This window comes from Rhinoderma darwinii, chromosome 1 (assembly GCF_050947455.1).
Source record: "Rhinoderma darwinii isolate aRhiDar2 chromosome 1, aRhiDar2.hap1, whole genome shotgun sequence".
NCBI lineage: Eukaryota > Metazoa > Chordata > Amphibia > Anura > Rhinodermatidae > Rhinoderma > Rhinoderma darwinii.
The window spans coordinates 373,921,656-373,939,718 of NC_134687.1; the positions used below are offsets into that span (position 1 = coordinate 373,921,656).

At 39.2% G+C, this 18,063-nt stretch overlaps 1 protein-coding gene and 1 long non-coding RNA gene across 4 annotated transcripts in view; one reads left to right on the top strand and one right to left on the bottom strand.

Moving 5' to 3' along the window:
* Positions 1-18,063, bottom strand: part of TRPM3 (transient receptor potential cation channel subfamily M member 3) — a 480,072-nt gene that overhangs the window by 221,732 nt on the left and 240,277 nt on the right. For all 3 annotated transcript variants that reach the window (XM_075828007.1, XM_075827994.1, XM_075827999.1), the window contains exon 7: positions 3,740-3,914. In XM_075828007.1, coding sequence (XP_075684122.1) covers positions 3,740-3,914 — 175 coding nt within the window. The remainder of the gene's footprint in view (positions 1-3,739; positions 3,915-18,063) is intronic.
* LOC142652387 (uncharacterized) lies at positions 155-17,678 on the top strand. The gene is made up of 3 exons (XR_012847841.1): positions 155-217; positions 5,694-5,793; positions 17,359-17,678. It is a non-coding gene; the product is annotated as an uncharacterized LOC142652387 (long non-coding RNA).

An 18,063-nucleotide genomic window follows, 5' to 3' on the forward strand; every position in this document is an offset into this window, starting at 1 on the left:
TGCGGAGTACATCAGGGCATATGTAAGCTGTGCGGAGTACATCAGGGTATATGTAAGCTGAGCGGAGTGCACCAGGTCATAATAGGATGATGTAATAATGGAGTAAATGACTAATAAAAGTAATTATCCATGGATAGTGACGTACGCTTTCAACCAATCCTTTATGCACAGGCCAGATTTTTGGGTGCAGGAGTCGCACTTCCAATGGGTGTCCTTGGTATTGTACAAAATATCCGAACTCCAACATTGTCTAATCTTTGACTTCTTAAAGAGGCTCTGTCACCAGATTTTGCAACCCCTATCTGCTATTGCAGCAGATAGGCGCTGCAATGTAGATTACAGTAACGTTTTTATTTTTAAAAAACGAGCATTTTTGGCCAAGTTATGACCATTTTTGTAGTTATGCAAATGAGGCTTGCAAAAGTCCAAGTGGGTGTGTTTAAAAGTAAAAGTCCAAGTGGGCGTGTATTAGGTGCGTACATCGGGGCGTTTTTAATACTTTTACTAGCTGGGCGCTCTGAAGAGAAGTAACATCCTCTTCTCTTCAGAACGCCCAGCATCTGACAGTGCAGATCTGTGACATCACTCACAGGTCCTGCATCGTGACGGCCACATCGGCACCAGAGGCTACAGTTGATTCTGCAGCAGCATCAGCGTTTGCAGGTAAGATCGACTGTAGTTTTTATTAGTATCATTTTGGGGTAAATGTGATAATGTGATCAGTTTTTATTCAATTTTTTGGGAGGTGCGGGGACCAAAAAACAGAAATTCTCTCACTGTATTTTTTTTATCAATTTTTTAACGGCGTTCTCTGTGCAGCATAAACAACATGTTTACTTTATTCTGCGGTTTGATACGATTATGGCAATACCAAATTTATATAGTTTTTATATGTTTTACTACTTTTACAAAATAAAAACACTTTTTCTAAATAAAATGTTTTAGTGTCACCATATCCTGAGAGCCATAACTTTTGTATTTTTCTGTCGACGGAGCTGTGTTATGGCTTGTTTTTTGCGTGACAAACTGTAGTTTTTATTGTTACCATGTTTGGGTACATGCGACTTTTTGATCACTTTTTATTCCATTTTATTGGAAACAACGTGACCAAAAAAGGAAATTCTGCCATTGTTTTTTATTGTATTTTTTTTACGGTGTTCACCGTGCGGGATAAATAATATAATATTTTTATAGGTCACGCCGATACGAACGCGGCGATACCTATTAGGTCTAGTTTTTGTCTTTCGTTCCATTTTGTTTTCTAATTATAAATGGCTTGATCAGGGAAACAAGGCGATTATTGTTTTTATTACGTAAAACTTTTATTTATTTATCAAAAACTTTTTTTAACCTTTTTTTTTACTTTTTATTTTACACATACTAGGGGACTGGAAGATCTGATCTGATCTGATCTTCTGATCCCCTGTACAATACACTGCACTACTTGTGTATGTACTTGTTTAAATGCCGACACCCGCTGAGGATGAAGCGCGCACAGCTCTTGTGCCCGCTTCATCCTCAGGGCGTTACTGTACGCCCATTTGCGGGAACGAGCCGCTAAAAAGGATGTACAGTAACACCCATTTGCGGGAAGGGGTTAAGAACAAATTAGCATAAATCTTAAAATGCTCATAACTTTGTCAAATGTCAAAGTTTTTAAAAAAACAAAAAAAACAACAGTATTTATCTACATTAAAGCACCTGTTAGATTAGGTAGGACATCTTTAAAGGGCCAAGCCAGCCGCCGCCCAACAAATTTAATATAATTTGCGATAGAAGCTGGCATAAATTTTAGCAGCAATCTATGTCAGCTCCTAGCTGGAGTAGACTTTACTCTGTGACCAGGAGCGTTCCCTGTGCCAGGCAACATACCATCCCCCCCCACTATTGGACAATAAAATATAATAAAAAGTACTCACCTCACTGATTATCATCTAAGGATCCTCTCACGCTCCTACATCAGGCCGCGGTGCATACAAGGTACGGAGGCTGGACAGCATAAGCGTTATATGCAATATAGCACACTAAGGCTTCGTTCACATCTGCGCTAGGGTCCCGTTCCGACGTTTCGTCTGAGCTTTCCGTCGGAACGGGACCCTGACTGACACAAATGGATTTCAATGGTGACGGATCCGATGCCAATGGTATCCGTTTGTCTCAGTTGTGCAAGGGTTCTGTCGTTTTGACGGAATCAATAGAGTAGTCGACTAGCGCAGATGTGAACGAAGCCTTAGTTTTGACGCTAGACGTTGTGTGCTGCATTGCATACAACGTCCTGACGCTGCTTGGCATCAGAACGTTGTATGCGCTGCAAACCTTTGCCGGGTCTGATGTATGAGCCAGAGGGAAGAAGTGGAGCGGTGAGCTGAGTACAAGCTTTTTTTGTCCGAACAGGGGGATCGCAGTCTCATTGTTACAGCACAGCTAGCGGAAATATGCGACAACTTTATTAAGAGGCGTGCGCCTCTTTAGAAATCTGTCACATCTTATTTCAGCAGAACAGAATACTAAGGGTATGTGCACACAACCTCTTTTCAGGTGTAATGGAGGCGTTTTATGCCTCGAATTACGCCTGAAAAGACGGCTTCAATACGTCGGCAAACATCTGCCCATTGCTTGCAATGGGTCTTACGATGTTCTGTGCAGACGAGCTGTCATTCTACGTGTCGCTGTCAAAATACGGTGCGTAAAATAACGGCTCGTCAAAAGAAGTGCAGGACACTTCTTGGGACGTTTTTGGAGCCGTTTTCTCATAGACTCTATTGAAAACAGCTCCAAAAACGACCGTAAGAAAACGCCGTGAAAAACACTGCGAAAAACGCGAGTTGCTCAAAAAACATCACACGATTAACAAAATACGTCTGAATTTTTTTTACATTTTCAAATTATTGACCACAGTGTTTAGATTTGTTGTTCCATTTCTTCAGTGACATTTATGCTCTGGATTTTTGTTTACTACTGCCTTATTAGTTATAACTTGTTTGAATGGATTTATATATATTTTTTTTAATCAAAATTGGTTAAGGTGTTTATGTCAGGCTTATGATATAGAATTAGACGAAGGTCTTTACTACAATGTCATCTTCTTATTCTTTGCTATTGTATTGTATGTGTATATTTTGGTAAGCATTTTGCACTAGTATTTGTGAGCCAATACCGGAAGTGGATCCAACACACAGAAAATAAATCTTTCCATTATAGTTTTTCAATGTAGATTCCACTCCCGTTTTTGGCTTACAAATACTAATGCAAAATACTGATCAAAATACGCACATGTGAAAGTGACCTTATACAGTGTTTTATTCAAGGGCTTTGACAGAACTTCATCTGGACCTGGATAATATCATTGCAAATTTTCTAATATTTTCCATTTGTATTTTTTCACATGAGACAACAACACAGTTGGTTTTCTTAGCCACGGAAAGTGTCAAGCCGGTGAAATCAACACAGCGTGTTTATAACTAGTCCCATTAACCTTATATATGCTGATATTTGTTTACTATGGATATCACAGGAAGCTAGCGTGGCTTCTAGACTAGACATACAGCTATACACAGTTAGTGGTCAGGCAGGCAGAGAGTCATGTATTTGCTGGGCAACCAGAATTACCTTAGAAATAAACAGAGATTTTGCAAATGTCTTACTTAGTGGAGTAGGACTTTAATCAAAATATAATACAGATGATAGATAACAACAAACATTGCAAATTAATATATCCAATATGTGTGTATCAGCCTACCCTCCTTCTTCTGAGTATTTATGACCAAAGGCAAGAATATCGGATGCACGTCCGCTTCCATCACATACAACAACTGGAACAGGGGGGCTGTCACGCAGATATTCCAAGACAATTGATATGACATTTGGTCCACCTTCCACAATAAGTGCCACCACTGGAACTCCTTGACCAATTCCTGTAGAGGCAAAACAATAACCACATTCCCAACATGACATAAAAACAATGATTAAAATTAAAATGTAGAGATTTAAAATCAAGGTAATACAAATGCACTAAATTGTTCCATAAAGAGTACCACTGTCAATGTCCCTTAGGTATAAATAGATACAATAATGAAGACCCGTATCTTCTCTCCTAGCACCAATATGTGTCTTTATTATACATTATCTGTTGAATGAAATGTTCCAGTTAGTATGTGCAGTGGCACATATATAGGAGAGGGAAACCCATAGCAAACATCAAAATAGGCCCCACATTATGATTCTGGGTTTTGCCACCCAGGGCAGAAGGGCTGATGGTTAATTCCCCCCCCCCCCTCCACATCCTTTCCACGATTCTTGGGCCAATTTCTCACCCCTTGCTTGCTAACAGTGAAGTTCATCTTAAGGGGGAGTCCTGCACATGTTCTCGACACCCAGTAGTAAAGGGCTGGGCAACTCTCTGGCTCCATAGCAGCCACAAGGTCTGCCGCTATGGTATGTTCGCCCTCATCCATGCGGTTATCGAATTATGCATGCGGTCAGATTTTATTAAAACCACACAAAAGCATAATACAGTTATGAATTGAACAATCTAAAGGTTATATACACTGTGCTACATCTATATACAGAGAAGTATAGTGCGCAATAAATATAACCAGCATAAGGACTTAAATAAAAAATGCTAAATCCCATTTAATTTGATTAAGATGAATAGTATTTGTGTCAAGTAATGGATTCTGTCAGGGTGAAATTCCTGTGGAAGATTTCTGTATCTTAAAAGCAGTAACCAGCTATTCAAAAGGCTAACATTGTAAATGATTCTACCTTAAAAGAATGACATGAATATTTACCTTAGAAAATGATTAGAATATCTATAAATGACTAACTTTATTACCATTTATCACTTTTCTGTTTACACAGGACCATACTGGGCGGCAGGTCCTCTCTATTCATATTTAGTCTTACTACTAAGAAGTATTTTACTGCTGTAACATACTCTAGTTCTACTTGTATCACTTTCTATTACTTGTAGATGGTAGGCTTGCGAACAGGGCCTTCTCAACTTTTTATGAATAGGTCTCTTTGCTGTATGCTGCTTAAAGGAGATTCTTATATAAAATATAAAATATAATATTCTGGCTGCCTGCTGCCACCACTAGAGGGAAGTTAGGAGTTAACTGCGTACTGTTACATATTAGGGGCAATTTATTAGGACTTGCGTTTCATACCCCAGTCTTAATAAAAAAAAAATTTAATAAGAGGCGCCTAATTTTCAGTCACATGCTTCTTAATAAATTAGGCACATCTCTGGCTTTCCATGCGCCAGAAAACCCAAATCTACTCCAGCTATGAGATGGAGTAGATTTGCACTCTAATTTGCACCAGTTTTCTGGCATAAATCTTAGTAAATTTATAGGGCGCCCCACCCCTTCCATTAAGCCCTGTCCACTTTTACAAAAGAGGTAAAGGCGACTTTTCTATGCCACAAAACTGGCATTGAGAGCCTCATAAATTCCCACATTGAACTCAATAATAAGATAGTATGTTGTGAGCTCCCTCTTGTGGAGGCTGCAGACAGACAGAACGTATTGTTTTAAATCTATGTCTATGCAAGGGATTTGGAGCTCTGTCTCAGAAAAACAAAGCTTCAACCGATATATTAAAAAATTAATCACCACATATTTTTTAAACTAGATATGGTGTTAAAAAATTGACATTGACTGTAAGTTTATTTCTTCTGTCTACAATCTTAGGGCTTGGAAACAGCTACATATCTAAGAAGTACCAAAATGATGTGCTGATTGTGAGAGATTCCGGAGCAGTGACCCTCCATGCCCAGCTGTTAGCACCAAGGTACTGTAAGTGACTGTAAAGTCATGTCAAATGAAGCCTTAAAGAGGATCTGTCACTAGTTATTACTTCCCTATCTCCTAACTAATCTAATAGGCGCTATGATGCTTATAACTACAGTGGGATTTGTTTTAAAAAAAACAGTGCTGCTGCTGTGGATGAGAGTCGTCCATCACGGCTGGAGGTGATGTATGGACCTTCTTCTTGGAGTACCGCTAGGTCGCTGTGGTGAAGGACCTGCGGCCGGAAGTGACAACACAGCGTGATCTCGTGATTGAAGCGGAGATCACGCTGGGCTGTAAGGAGGAGACTGCTGATCAGACAGCGTCATACAATTGCCTTTACATCACCAGAGTGAAAATTAGAGCCAAATTAGGACATGCTAATGCTCATAACTTTTAATATAATAAACTTAAAAAAAAAAAAAACACAAATCACACCGTAGTTATCAGCATCATAGCGACTATTAGATTAGTTAGGAGATAGGGAATTAATAAACTGGTGACAGATCCTCTTTAAACAGTAGGTTGTCTGTGTAATGTGTGGACAAGCACAGTAGTGCGCGCAGGGGTTTTCCAGTTGCCCAGAAACCCCCCTGTTACCAGGGCTGGAACACTATTTTACTCAATTGTATCCGCATCCTCAGGACGCGGATACAATTGACAGCGCTGGCAAGGCAAGGGAACAATCAGTTCCCCACCTCTCCATTCAGCTCTATTCTTGTAGAGCAGGTGGCGTGATGATTTCATTGCGCCACCTGCAGCACTCCGCTGGAGCAAGCCCGGTCAGAAGAGACCAGGCCTGCATCGCTGGAGGAGAGGACGCCACGGGAACGGGGACAGGAGAGTACTTATTGAGGCAGGGGACACTGTGGCGCTATCTACATGGACACTGTTGCACAACAGGGGGCAGTGTGGTACTGTCTACATGGGCAGTGTGTGGCACCATCTATATGGGCAGTGTGTATCACTATCTACGTAGGCAGTGTGTAGCATTATCTATGTGGGAAGTGAGTGACACAATCTACAAGGGCAGTGTGTGGCACTATCTATGTGGGCAGTGTGTGGCACTATCTACATGACCAGTGAGTGGCACTATCTACATGGGCACTAAGTGGCATTATCTGCATGGGCAATGTGTGGCACTCAATACATAGGCAGTGTTTGTCACTATCTACCGGGGGTACTGTGGCACTATCTACAGGGGGCACAGTGGCACTATCTACAGGAAGCACGGTGGCATTTGGAAACCCCCTCTTAAAAATCCTGCTTTGCACCTGAAGCCATTTCCTTCATTCTGATTGGTGACTGATTGATCTCCTTCTTGATGCTAGACATATTGCTTTACATTACATTAAACATAAATAAACTGTAAAACAGAGAAAGAAGGTGAAAATTAAGTCTCATGAAATCTATAGAAAAAGTGTATAATGACTTCATACTGAATCACTGACTCATGATATATTACAGGTTATGTCCAGCTTTGAACACCATTTACAGGTTGTACTGTATATAGAATAAATCAACATAATTACACAGCATTACTTATCTTACACTGATCCTTACACAGACAGTATTACAGTTGAGTTCTGCATTCACAGTTCTGTAGGCTTCACAGCTGAAATCATTAAAGGAGTATTCCGGTTACAACAAGTTACCCCCTATCCGTAGGGTAAGGGAAGGGGTAACTTGCTGATCTGTGGGTGTCCAACAGCTGAGACCCCCACCGATTACGAGAACGGGGTTCCCGAATGCCTCATTTGAACCGAGCGGCAGGTTGCTCATGTGCAATGCCACTCCATTAATTCTCTATGGCAGCACCCGAAATAGCCGAATGCTGTACTCGGCTATCTCCGGCACTCCGATAGAGAATGAATATAGCGGCAGTGCGCATGAGAAGCCTGCCGCTCGGTTCAAATGAGGCGTTCTGGAACCCCGTTCTCGTAAACGGTTGGATTCCCAGCTGTCGGACAAGTTACCCCTTACCCTACGGATAGGGGGTATCGTGTTGTAACCGGATTACCCCTTTAAGTCTTTGCTGGTTCTGTGAAGTCTAGTCTTTATAACAGCCAGTGTACAGTAATCTGATGTAGGAAAGCTAATTGTTCCACTACATTATATGAACTTAGCTAAGTGGTTATGGCTGTGTCTGTTTACGGTTTCCAATGGCAACATGCAGAAATGTGAATGCAGCTCTGGACTACAATACATAATGTCAGTACAAAATAATAACGCAATGAATTGACAAAGTTTCTAAAATTTGTCCGTAGAATATATTTAGATATAAATTATAAAATGGTGTTTAAAGGTGAATATGCCCCTTAAGTAATCATGATTTGCATATATTAAATATTTTATTCGGAAACTGTTACCTTAACAGTATCAATATTTTTAATTAGAGACTTTAGGATTTACTAATACAGAATATAAACGCAACAGTTTTAGCTTAAATATAGAAAATGTAAAGTCATGACATAATGAATGAAGCTGGAATGATCACCTTCATAGGTTTTGATGGATCCATTGATCTCTAGATGTTTCAAATATTTGACATCAGCATGCACTTTATGTTAACTATTACTGCAGATGACATAAGGATGAAGTGATGGCGGAAGTAGATGTCAGTAATGACAGTTGAACGTCCCTTTGCCTTCCCAGCCCCCTTGATATATTCTCAGGCATAGGATGACAAAGGGAAGCCCACGGGTCACATGACTTCTTTTAATAAATGACAATCTGTTAAATAATATATGCATATTTATAATGAATGAAAAACAAAATGAAAGCATTATTATCTGCGTCAACTCAGGTTGAATTATTGGTCTATCTCTCCTTAATTACTGAAAAAATGGCAGCTCAATATTTGACTTCCTTCTCATTTCCACATATTTCCACCAATAATGCAGAGGTAAGAAATAAAATGATAATAAGGGATCGAGGGTAATTCTGGAAGAAATAGTGAATGCTTGTTAAATCTGTCCACATGTTTTTAACAAGGGCATTGCACATATAAATATAGATACTGTATACTCAAAGCTGCGACCCAACCAATCACAGGAAAGAATGGGCTGCGCCGCTCTGCTGTATCTCAGAGCTAGACTGAAAATGCTTCAGTTAAAATGAATGAGACGGTGATGGTAGTCATGACGTCAGAAGATAAAGGAGAACATACACTTCAATTAGTAGAAAGTTACCTATTAAATGCATTGTTAATTTTTTTTTAGGTTGTCCAACTTATAATATATAGATTGCATTTAAGAGGACCTGGCAATTTTTGGGAAACCTCGTAACAAGAAACCAAAATATAAAAACGTTCTCAAATATATATAATTAGGAAAATTAAAAAAAATTAATCTCTAATTTAGTGATAAATGCTCTGGCCCTTTAAAAGATGAGAACATTTCAGACTTCCTGCTTCTGAGCTGGGAGAGTCCACTGTGAGGGGGGAGACTGAACATTCATGCTGCTATCTTACTTCATGCTGAAACATAGTTGCCAACTTTTGAAAATGGCTGCCAGGGAGATTTAGGTACAGTGCGCTACAAATGTTTTTCGTTTTTTTGTACCGTAAACCATGCCCTTTCTGCAAGCCACATCTCATTTTGCAGGCCATACTCTTTTACAAGGCATGCTATCCTGCGTTTTCAGGCTGACGTACCACTCAACATTCTAAATGTGAAATGTACAGTATTTCTTTACTTATTAGATTTAGTTCATAAAAAAACAAAGGGCGGTTACCTAGCAAACAATCAGATCACGGCTGTACTTTTAGGACTGTGACAGGTGAAATCTGATTGTTGCTATGGGCAACTGCTGCACTTTTTTTATTACACATTTGCTGGATTTTGTTATATTACCAGCAATGTAATGGCTCATTCACATCCGCATTCCGGGTTCTGTTGTTCTCCTCCATTATAAGAGCAGAACAACAAGAATAGCGGAAGATCGGGATTCGTTGCATGACGGAAATCAATGGCGCCTGATGAAATCTATTGACTTTAATGAGTTTCGTCAGGTCTTCGCCGTGGTTTCCGTAATTTTGCCAGAAATAATAGCCCAGAATGCTGTACTATTTTGTCCGGCAAAAACAATGGAATCTGTGATGGAAGCCCTTAACGGAGTCTTCGATGCATATGTGAAGAGCCCCTAAATGTTCCTGCATATTATGAAGCAGCTAGAGGTGGAGGGGGCTGCTGGGTAATCTGAAGAGGCTTTCACTAGAAACACAGATCAGTAGGGCTAAAAGGGAAGTAAATCCTGTCACTTACAGCTTCTCTCCCACTTTCTCTTCAGTGTGTGGCTGCTGCTGTCTATTTGTGTATGTTGTAAAAGACCCAACTTAGCATCTGTCTCTTTCTCTAGCAGAGTAACCCTTTAAAAGCAGCTGACTCCTTCTCCTCTAGCTGAACTGCATAATCCACAGGAATCTCTCATTACATGGCTACTAAAATAAAACATTTCTGTATGAATTCAATTTAAAGCTCCTGGTTGGAGGCACAGAAATTTTTGGACGATAAGCATTTCGCTGATTTGCCCGCCATTAGGATGCATTGGTAAACTAGTTCACCAGGTTTGAGATTTTCTTTTGGGGAATTTATGTGAAATTTAGAAGAATCAAATCAGAGAACTGACAAGATCATGAAATAGGCAAATAGATTGGCTAAATACTACTCTTGCTCTGATCTAAGGCACAAAGCTCCATTTTACCATTCAGATGCTGTATAGAATCAGCTCCCCCCCCCCTCACAGTTGGTACCTCCCAGAGAAGTAGTAAATCTTAGTGCAGTCAAATCCTCATAAGGAATGAGAGGGAGATCTCTGTTTCGCTAATGATACACAGGGGGGTGCATAAGAAGGTATACAGAAGGAGATTTCCCAAACAGTCTAATTGCAGTTTTGTGAGGCATTTAGAAGAAATACAAGGAGACAACATTATTAGAAATATAACTCGGTCCGATGAATCCAACATCAAACTTTCAGGTGCTGTTAATAGACACAACTGTGATTATTACTCAGCAGAAAACCCCCTTACCACAATTGAAGAACAGTTAAATCTCCCCGGGTTACGGTTTGGGCGGCCCTTTCATGTAAAGGGGTAATTGGACCCATCTTCTACAATACAACGGTTACCTCAGGCCTGTACCTTGACATGCTTCAGGATAATGTAATACCACAATTGCAGGTGGAGCATGAAAATAAAGACTTCTATTTTCAGCAAGATGGAACCCTCCTTGCTATGCTTTAGCGGTGCGCCATTTTCTTGACAAAAAATTACCCAATAGGTGGATAGCCAGAGAAGCCCTATGGCCACCACGATCTTCACGCTTTACCCCAATGGACTTTTTCTTTTGGGGAGTAATGAAAGATAAGCTGTAAATGGGAGTTACAACTGTAAACCAATTTCCCTCTGGGGATAAGTATCTATCTATCTATCTATCTATCTATCTATCTATCTATCTATCTATCTATCTATCTATCTATCTATCTATCTATCTGTAATGACGGGGTAGGGAGACAGACAGTTGAGCCCTAATCTACCCGCCACTCAGTCCCTCCCTACTTGCAACGGCCCGCCCTAGGCGACGGCGTACAACTGGGCGACGGTCCCTACGCTCAATAAGTGCACGACAGACAAACAGACAAGGGTACACAGAAGTTAGGGAAATGGGGCAGTTGCCCACGGCAGCACCGTGAGCAACGAGAGTAGTGAACGAGGCGAGTCAAACCAGGAGTGTACGAGGTACCAAACGCAGAGCAGGAGAGTAGTGAACGAGTCAAGTCAAACCAGGAGTGTACGAGGTACCAAACGCAGAGCAGGAGAATTGTCAGTAAAGCCAGGGTCAATATGAAGCAGAGGACAAAATGTTCAAGCAGCAGCAGCAGCAGAGCCAGGACACAGGCAGAATCACAGGCAAAGGAGGAGCAGGAAATTCAGGTATAAATAGACAGAGGGCGGGAGCTAGCTCCGTCTGGCCAGGCTGTGATAGGCTCTCCCACTCCTAAGCCTCCCAGCCTGACTGGTAGAATATGGTGTCACTCTCTCAGACTTAGGAGCAGGTGCAGACTGATTACCCACGGGCGTCGACACAGAAGCTGTGTCTGGCAGATCCTTTACACTATCTATCTCATATCTATCTATCTATCTATCTATCTATCTATCTATCTATCTATCTATCTATCTATCTATCTATCTATCTATCTATCTATCTCATATCTATCTATCTATCTATCTCATATCTATCTATCTATCTATCTCATATCTATCTATCTCATATCTGTCTATCTCATATCTGTCTATCTCATATCTGTCTATCTCATATCTGTCTATCTCATGTCTGTCTATCTCATGTCTGTCTGTCTCATGTCTGTCTGTCTGTCTCATGTCTGTCTCATGTCTGTCTGTCTGTCTCATGTCTGTCTGTCTCATGTCTGTCTGTCTCATGTCTGTCTGTCTCATGTCTGTCTGTCTCATGTCTGTCTGTCTCATGTCCGTCTGTCTGTCCGTCTGTCTGTCTGTATTCAAGAACACCACGCACGGTCGATAACATAATTCAGCCCATAAAAGAAGCATTCCAAGATAATGAATCCTAATAAAGAACTGTGTAAAAACTAGATTACAGCAATGTGTAAATAGTGAGGGCTGCCAATGTGAGCATATAAGAGATTGTACTTATTTTGTTACTCTATAAAATACCATTTAAACAGTATACCTATTATTATATTTACCTATAATTATTACTATTATTATCATGATCATATTTACCTATTATTTAAACTGCATACCTACTTATGCACCCCAAATAAATATATATATATATTAGAAAAGTTTTGTAATTTAATGTACTCTCAGTTTTTCTGTAAACTGCTAGGTCTTCTTTAAATTCCTCACGGTCTCCAAGATCCCTGCTTGTTGTCAGTGAATGGAAACATTCTTGTTTATATAAAAATGGCTGAAGTTTATTTATATTAGGCACAATTTACACCATGCATTTGGCAGTATACATCTGAAAGCTATTCAGATGTGTCCTATACTGTATACATAGAACACTTTGGGGCAGGTTTCTGTCTGGATAACTTTTTTGACTGTGTTCAAAAATGTGTGCTGCAGCAGTGGTTCAAAACAGCAGGACAGCACAAAAAAAGTCAAAAAAATACAAAAAAAATCACGGAAGGTAATTGCAGAAGGATCAGAAAAAAGGACAAAAATGTTAACATCCCGTTTTAAAAAAAAAGGAAATGGATTTGACAAAGGGATGAGAAATGTATATGTCAAAAGTATAAAGTTTGCATACATTTGCATCCCTTTTTGTTATAAAGATATAAGTCATAAAAAAAACAAAAACACAAGCATGGTGCGAACATAATCTGCTGCTCATACATGTGCAGGGCTCATCATAATATATTAGCGCTCAGATGTGACGGATTTGTCGCAAACAAAGTACAGTACAATGCTAATGATTTGATTTTTATAAAATGTATTTCTCACTCTGTAAAAAAATTCACTGCAAAGGGTGAAATGCACAGCAAATTCGCAGCAAAATCCATATATTAGGGTATGTTCACACGACAACGCCAAATACATCTGAAATTACAGAGCTGTTTTCAAGAGAAAATAGCTCCTGAATTTCAGACGTTTTTGCATGTACTCGTATTTTTCGCGGCGTCTTTAACGAACGGAATTGGAGCTGGTTTTCATTGGAGTCAATGAAAAACAGCTCCAATTACGTCCCAAGAAGTGTCCTGCACTTCTTTGACGCGGCCGCAATTTTACGCACCGTCTTTTGACAGCGACGCTTAAAATGACATCTCGTCTGCACAGAACATCGTAAGACCCATTGCAAGCAATGGGCAGATGTTTGCCGACGTATTGGAGCCGTCTTTTCAGGCGTAATTCGAGGGGTAAAACGCGTCCAATACGTCTGAAAAGAGGTTGTGTGCACATACCCTAACACATGCAGATTTTCCTGTGAATTTGCAGGCAAATACGCAGTTGAAAGTTTCTGCCACATGTGAACGTTGTCTAATGGGCTTTGCAGCTGTGTGAGCAGGACATGATGAGCACAGCTTTTCAGCTTCTGAGGGTATGTTCGCACGCAAAGTCAAAAACGGCTGAAAATGACGGACCTGTTTTGAGAGAAAACAGCCTCTGAATTACGGGTTGTTTTTCACGCGCCGTTTTTTAAAACGGCGGTGTAAAAAACCGCCCATCTGAACGAAACGCTCATTACCATATACCATATATACGCTCATCACCATATTACCATATTCATGTTAAAGAAAGTAATTTTCTTGTTATAGTGCAAGGTGAAGATGCCCATTTATTATGTTAAGTAATATACAGCAATGCCCCGATTATATATATATATGTATATACACACACCGTTCTTTCTTTTTTTACAGCCTATAAACCCTTTTGACTGCATATTTTAATATTTATGATGTTAACGTCTGAATTGCAGCTCATATACTGAAGCATGCCTTGTTCTCTGGTTATCTGAACTCATTATTTGGTTGTTACTGTTTTAATTAAAAAATGTTCTTGTTTCATTATTGCAAAAGTCATTATTTCTATGAGCAGTTACTGAGTTTCTTTGCAAAGGGAATGGATCTTTTCATCTTGAGAGTTGCAGGACCAAGCTGTACTGTGCACTGTATTCAGCATTTCAAAAACATAATATAGACTTTTCTAAATCTGGTAAATGTTATTCTTTATCAATATAAGTAGTGGCTTTAGTGTCAAGGAGGATGTTCTTCATCTAGACTAGCACAAAGCCATAATGTTTGCCGCCACTGAGGGACTTTCATGAATTTTCCAGTGCCCCAAATCGACACTTTCCCATCTTATAACACTACAACGAAGAGAGTTTAAGAAGTCATCGAAAATGTTGTACCTTAGCTGCTCAGTTTAATAGAATCTTATACTCATAATTAGAATCTCGTGTGAAAAATATTATATCACGATAATAGAATTTGATTTTGATAATGTGGTGTATATAGGTAAGAGTGGGCTCATAGCATAGCTAGAAATTGGTCTATTTTTATGTTCCGCTTGACAGCACCACATTCCTAATCACCCGGTACAGGAGGTCCTGAGGGTGCCTTATCCTCTTTTCATTTTCCAAACTTTATTTGCTAACATTGCAGCAACTGTGAACACAACATTTCTGTGCAAGTTCTCACCACTCAAAATAGGGACAAGCTGGAATAGGCCCCCTCTGTTCAATGGTCACATTGCAGCTGCATAGGCTTCCTCTATGGTTCGCATGCCCTTGAATGTACTAATGCTAGACGACACTTTTTTATCATACAAATGAAAACCCTTGGTTTGTTTTTTATGTTAGATATCATGACAAATTGTTCTTTTACAAAGCTTATACCGGTATATGCTATAACAGACATATGCTATTGTCATTAATATTGTAAATACAGCTGCAGAACACACTCACATACATTTATAAAATAAGCAATAACCCTTAGGGCATGTTCAGACGTGGCAGAATTTTTCCGCTGCAAATGCTGGTGCAAATTTGGGGCAATTACGCAACGAATCTGCAACGAATATTTGACAGGTAATTCAGACGTTGCAGATATCACAGCGGACTTGCCACAGATTTCAGTTTTTGCATTGCAAAGGCTGAAATCCGCAGTGAAATTCCGCTTCTTCTCCGCAACATAATGAGCATGCTGCGGAGGGAAAATTCCGCACCGCAGCCTAATTTCCGCACACTTATTTTCCGCAACGTCTGAACTAACGTTCCTAAAAATGTATAGAAAACAAATGTAAAAAACGGCCGCTGCAGAATTCCACTGCGGACTGTCCACAGCGGAATTCAACAGCAATTATGCCACGTCTGAATGTGCCCTTAGAAGCCTCCGTCGCTTCACGGATTCGGTGCTTCTGTTACTTTCGATATTCTGTTCTCATGATTGAACCGAATAACGGAAAATCGAGCACAGTTGTGAACAGACAATGTCAAATGTACGGAAGTACTTCTATGACATCTGTCTTGACATGTAATAGCATAGATGGCAAGTTTATTGCCAGGATAAATACATTCGGATATCTTTTTGAGCAGTGTTTTATTGAGAAAATTGTTTGTAGTATTTTAACCAGAGCCAAATCCCTTAAATAAAAAATGTAAAATAATTCATTTCTGTACTGCTCCATGCCACCTCAAATGACTTCCACACTTGACCCAATTAAAGCAATAACTAAGCAAGTGCTGATGAATTCTCTTCTGTCGGGTAAAACAGTATTGAACATAATTTTAGTAGAGACCCCCGGACTAGTAGTCTAATTATTTTCCCTAACTCGACACTAGTCGGTATAGGGCTGCTGCATTTATTGTTCAGGCACTTGCACTTTGCTGTATTTAGCTATGCATTTTTTTCTATAGGAGGATTTTAGTATTTACGTGTGGGGATCGTTGCATCATGGGCTCCATTTTATATTCTTTATTTTATCTTGTATCTAATAAAGAGGTTATATTTTGCATTATACTGGTTATCCTGCCTGTATTTTGTGATAGGAGAATCTGATTTGCTATTTAGGTGGGATCAATTATTGGTGATTTTTAAGTAAAATTATCTATCTATCTATCTATCTATCTATCTATCTATCTATCTATCTATCTATCTATCTATCTATCTATCTATCTATCTATCTATCTATCTATCTATCTATCTATCTATCTCATATCTATCTATCTATCTATCTATCTATCTATCTATCTATCTATCTATCTATCCCATATCTATCTATCTATCACATATCTATCTATCTATCTATCTATCTATCTATCTATCTATCTATCTATCTATCTATCTATCTATCTATCTATCTAATATCTATCTATCTAATATCTATCTATCTATCTATCTATCTATCTATCTATCTATCTATCTATCTATCTATCTATCTATCTATCTATCTATCTATCTATCTATCTATCTATCTCATATCTATCTATCTATCTATCTATCTATCTATCTATCTATCTATCTATCTATCTATCTATCTATCTATCTAATATCTATCTATCTAATATCTATCTATCTATCTATCTATCTATCTATCTATCTATCTATCTATCTATCTATCTATCTATCTATCTATCTATCTATCTATCTATCTATCTATCTATCTATCTATCTATCTATCTATCTCATATCTATCTATCTATCTATCTATCTATCTATCTATCTATCTATCTATCTATCTATCTATCTATCTATCTATCTATCTATCTATCTATCTATCTATCTATCTATCTATCTATCTATCTATCTTCCATCTAATTTAGATCATATCTATCCAGGGCCAGCCTTTGGCTAGATGGTGCCCTGTGCAAGATTATTTTGGCACCCCTCACTCCCTGCACAACCACCATAGAACAAAGTACATTCAAGCATCTGTCCACCTTCGCAACCATTTTTTTTATATTTTTCTGATGCATCTAAAATTAAGCAAATTTGACAGTAGTCTTCATGTGTCTCCATGGTAACAGACTACAAACAAACCCTGTATAGTCTGATCCTGCAGTAATACTTTCTTCCCTCTATTCGGTAGGTCAGCAGGAAGTAAGGGACAAAGATCATCTCTCCCCCCTCAGGATCATCTATGGATCATTTATCCCCTCCTAATGATAGACTCCCATCGAAATTGTCTATGCTTCTATCCCTCCCCTAGGATATTCTCTCCCTCTCCCCTCCAGATATAATCTCCCACCCTAGGTTTATAATCTCACCCCACTTCGTACTGGCACCTAGGTATCATCTCTCCCTTCTTTCCGTAGGTATACCATCTACCTCCCTTCCCTTACATCTAATACCCACTGCGGTATCATCTCTCTTTCCTCCCCCAAAGTATCACCCCCCAAGATGTCACTTCCTCCCCTCTCCTGATGTAATCATGTGCGCCGGTCAACTGCAAGCTGCCCTGTGATTGGTTGCTATGGGTGAGAATATGCTTAGGTACATACAATAAATGTATGTGTGTGTGTGATTTCTTGATTGTAATTGGTATACAATACATAAAGAACGTGATGTAACAATTTTTAAAAGTGGGGAAAAAAATGTATCCAGCCTTAAATACTACAATTATTACTTTAGAGGAAAATTTGATTTCTTTGCATTACCACAATTATCAAATGTATAGAATTGGTGGTCATTCTTTTTAACCCCATATTAAGTATAGGTTGTATACGCAAACACGTCAATTATAAAAGAGGATTTGCAGGTTTTGGTTTTCTGTATACTGTCTGACCTGAGCGTA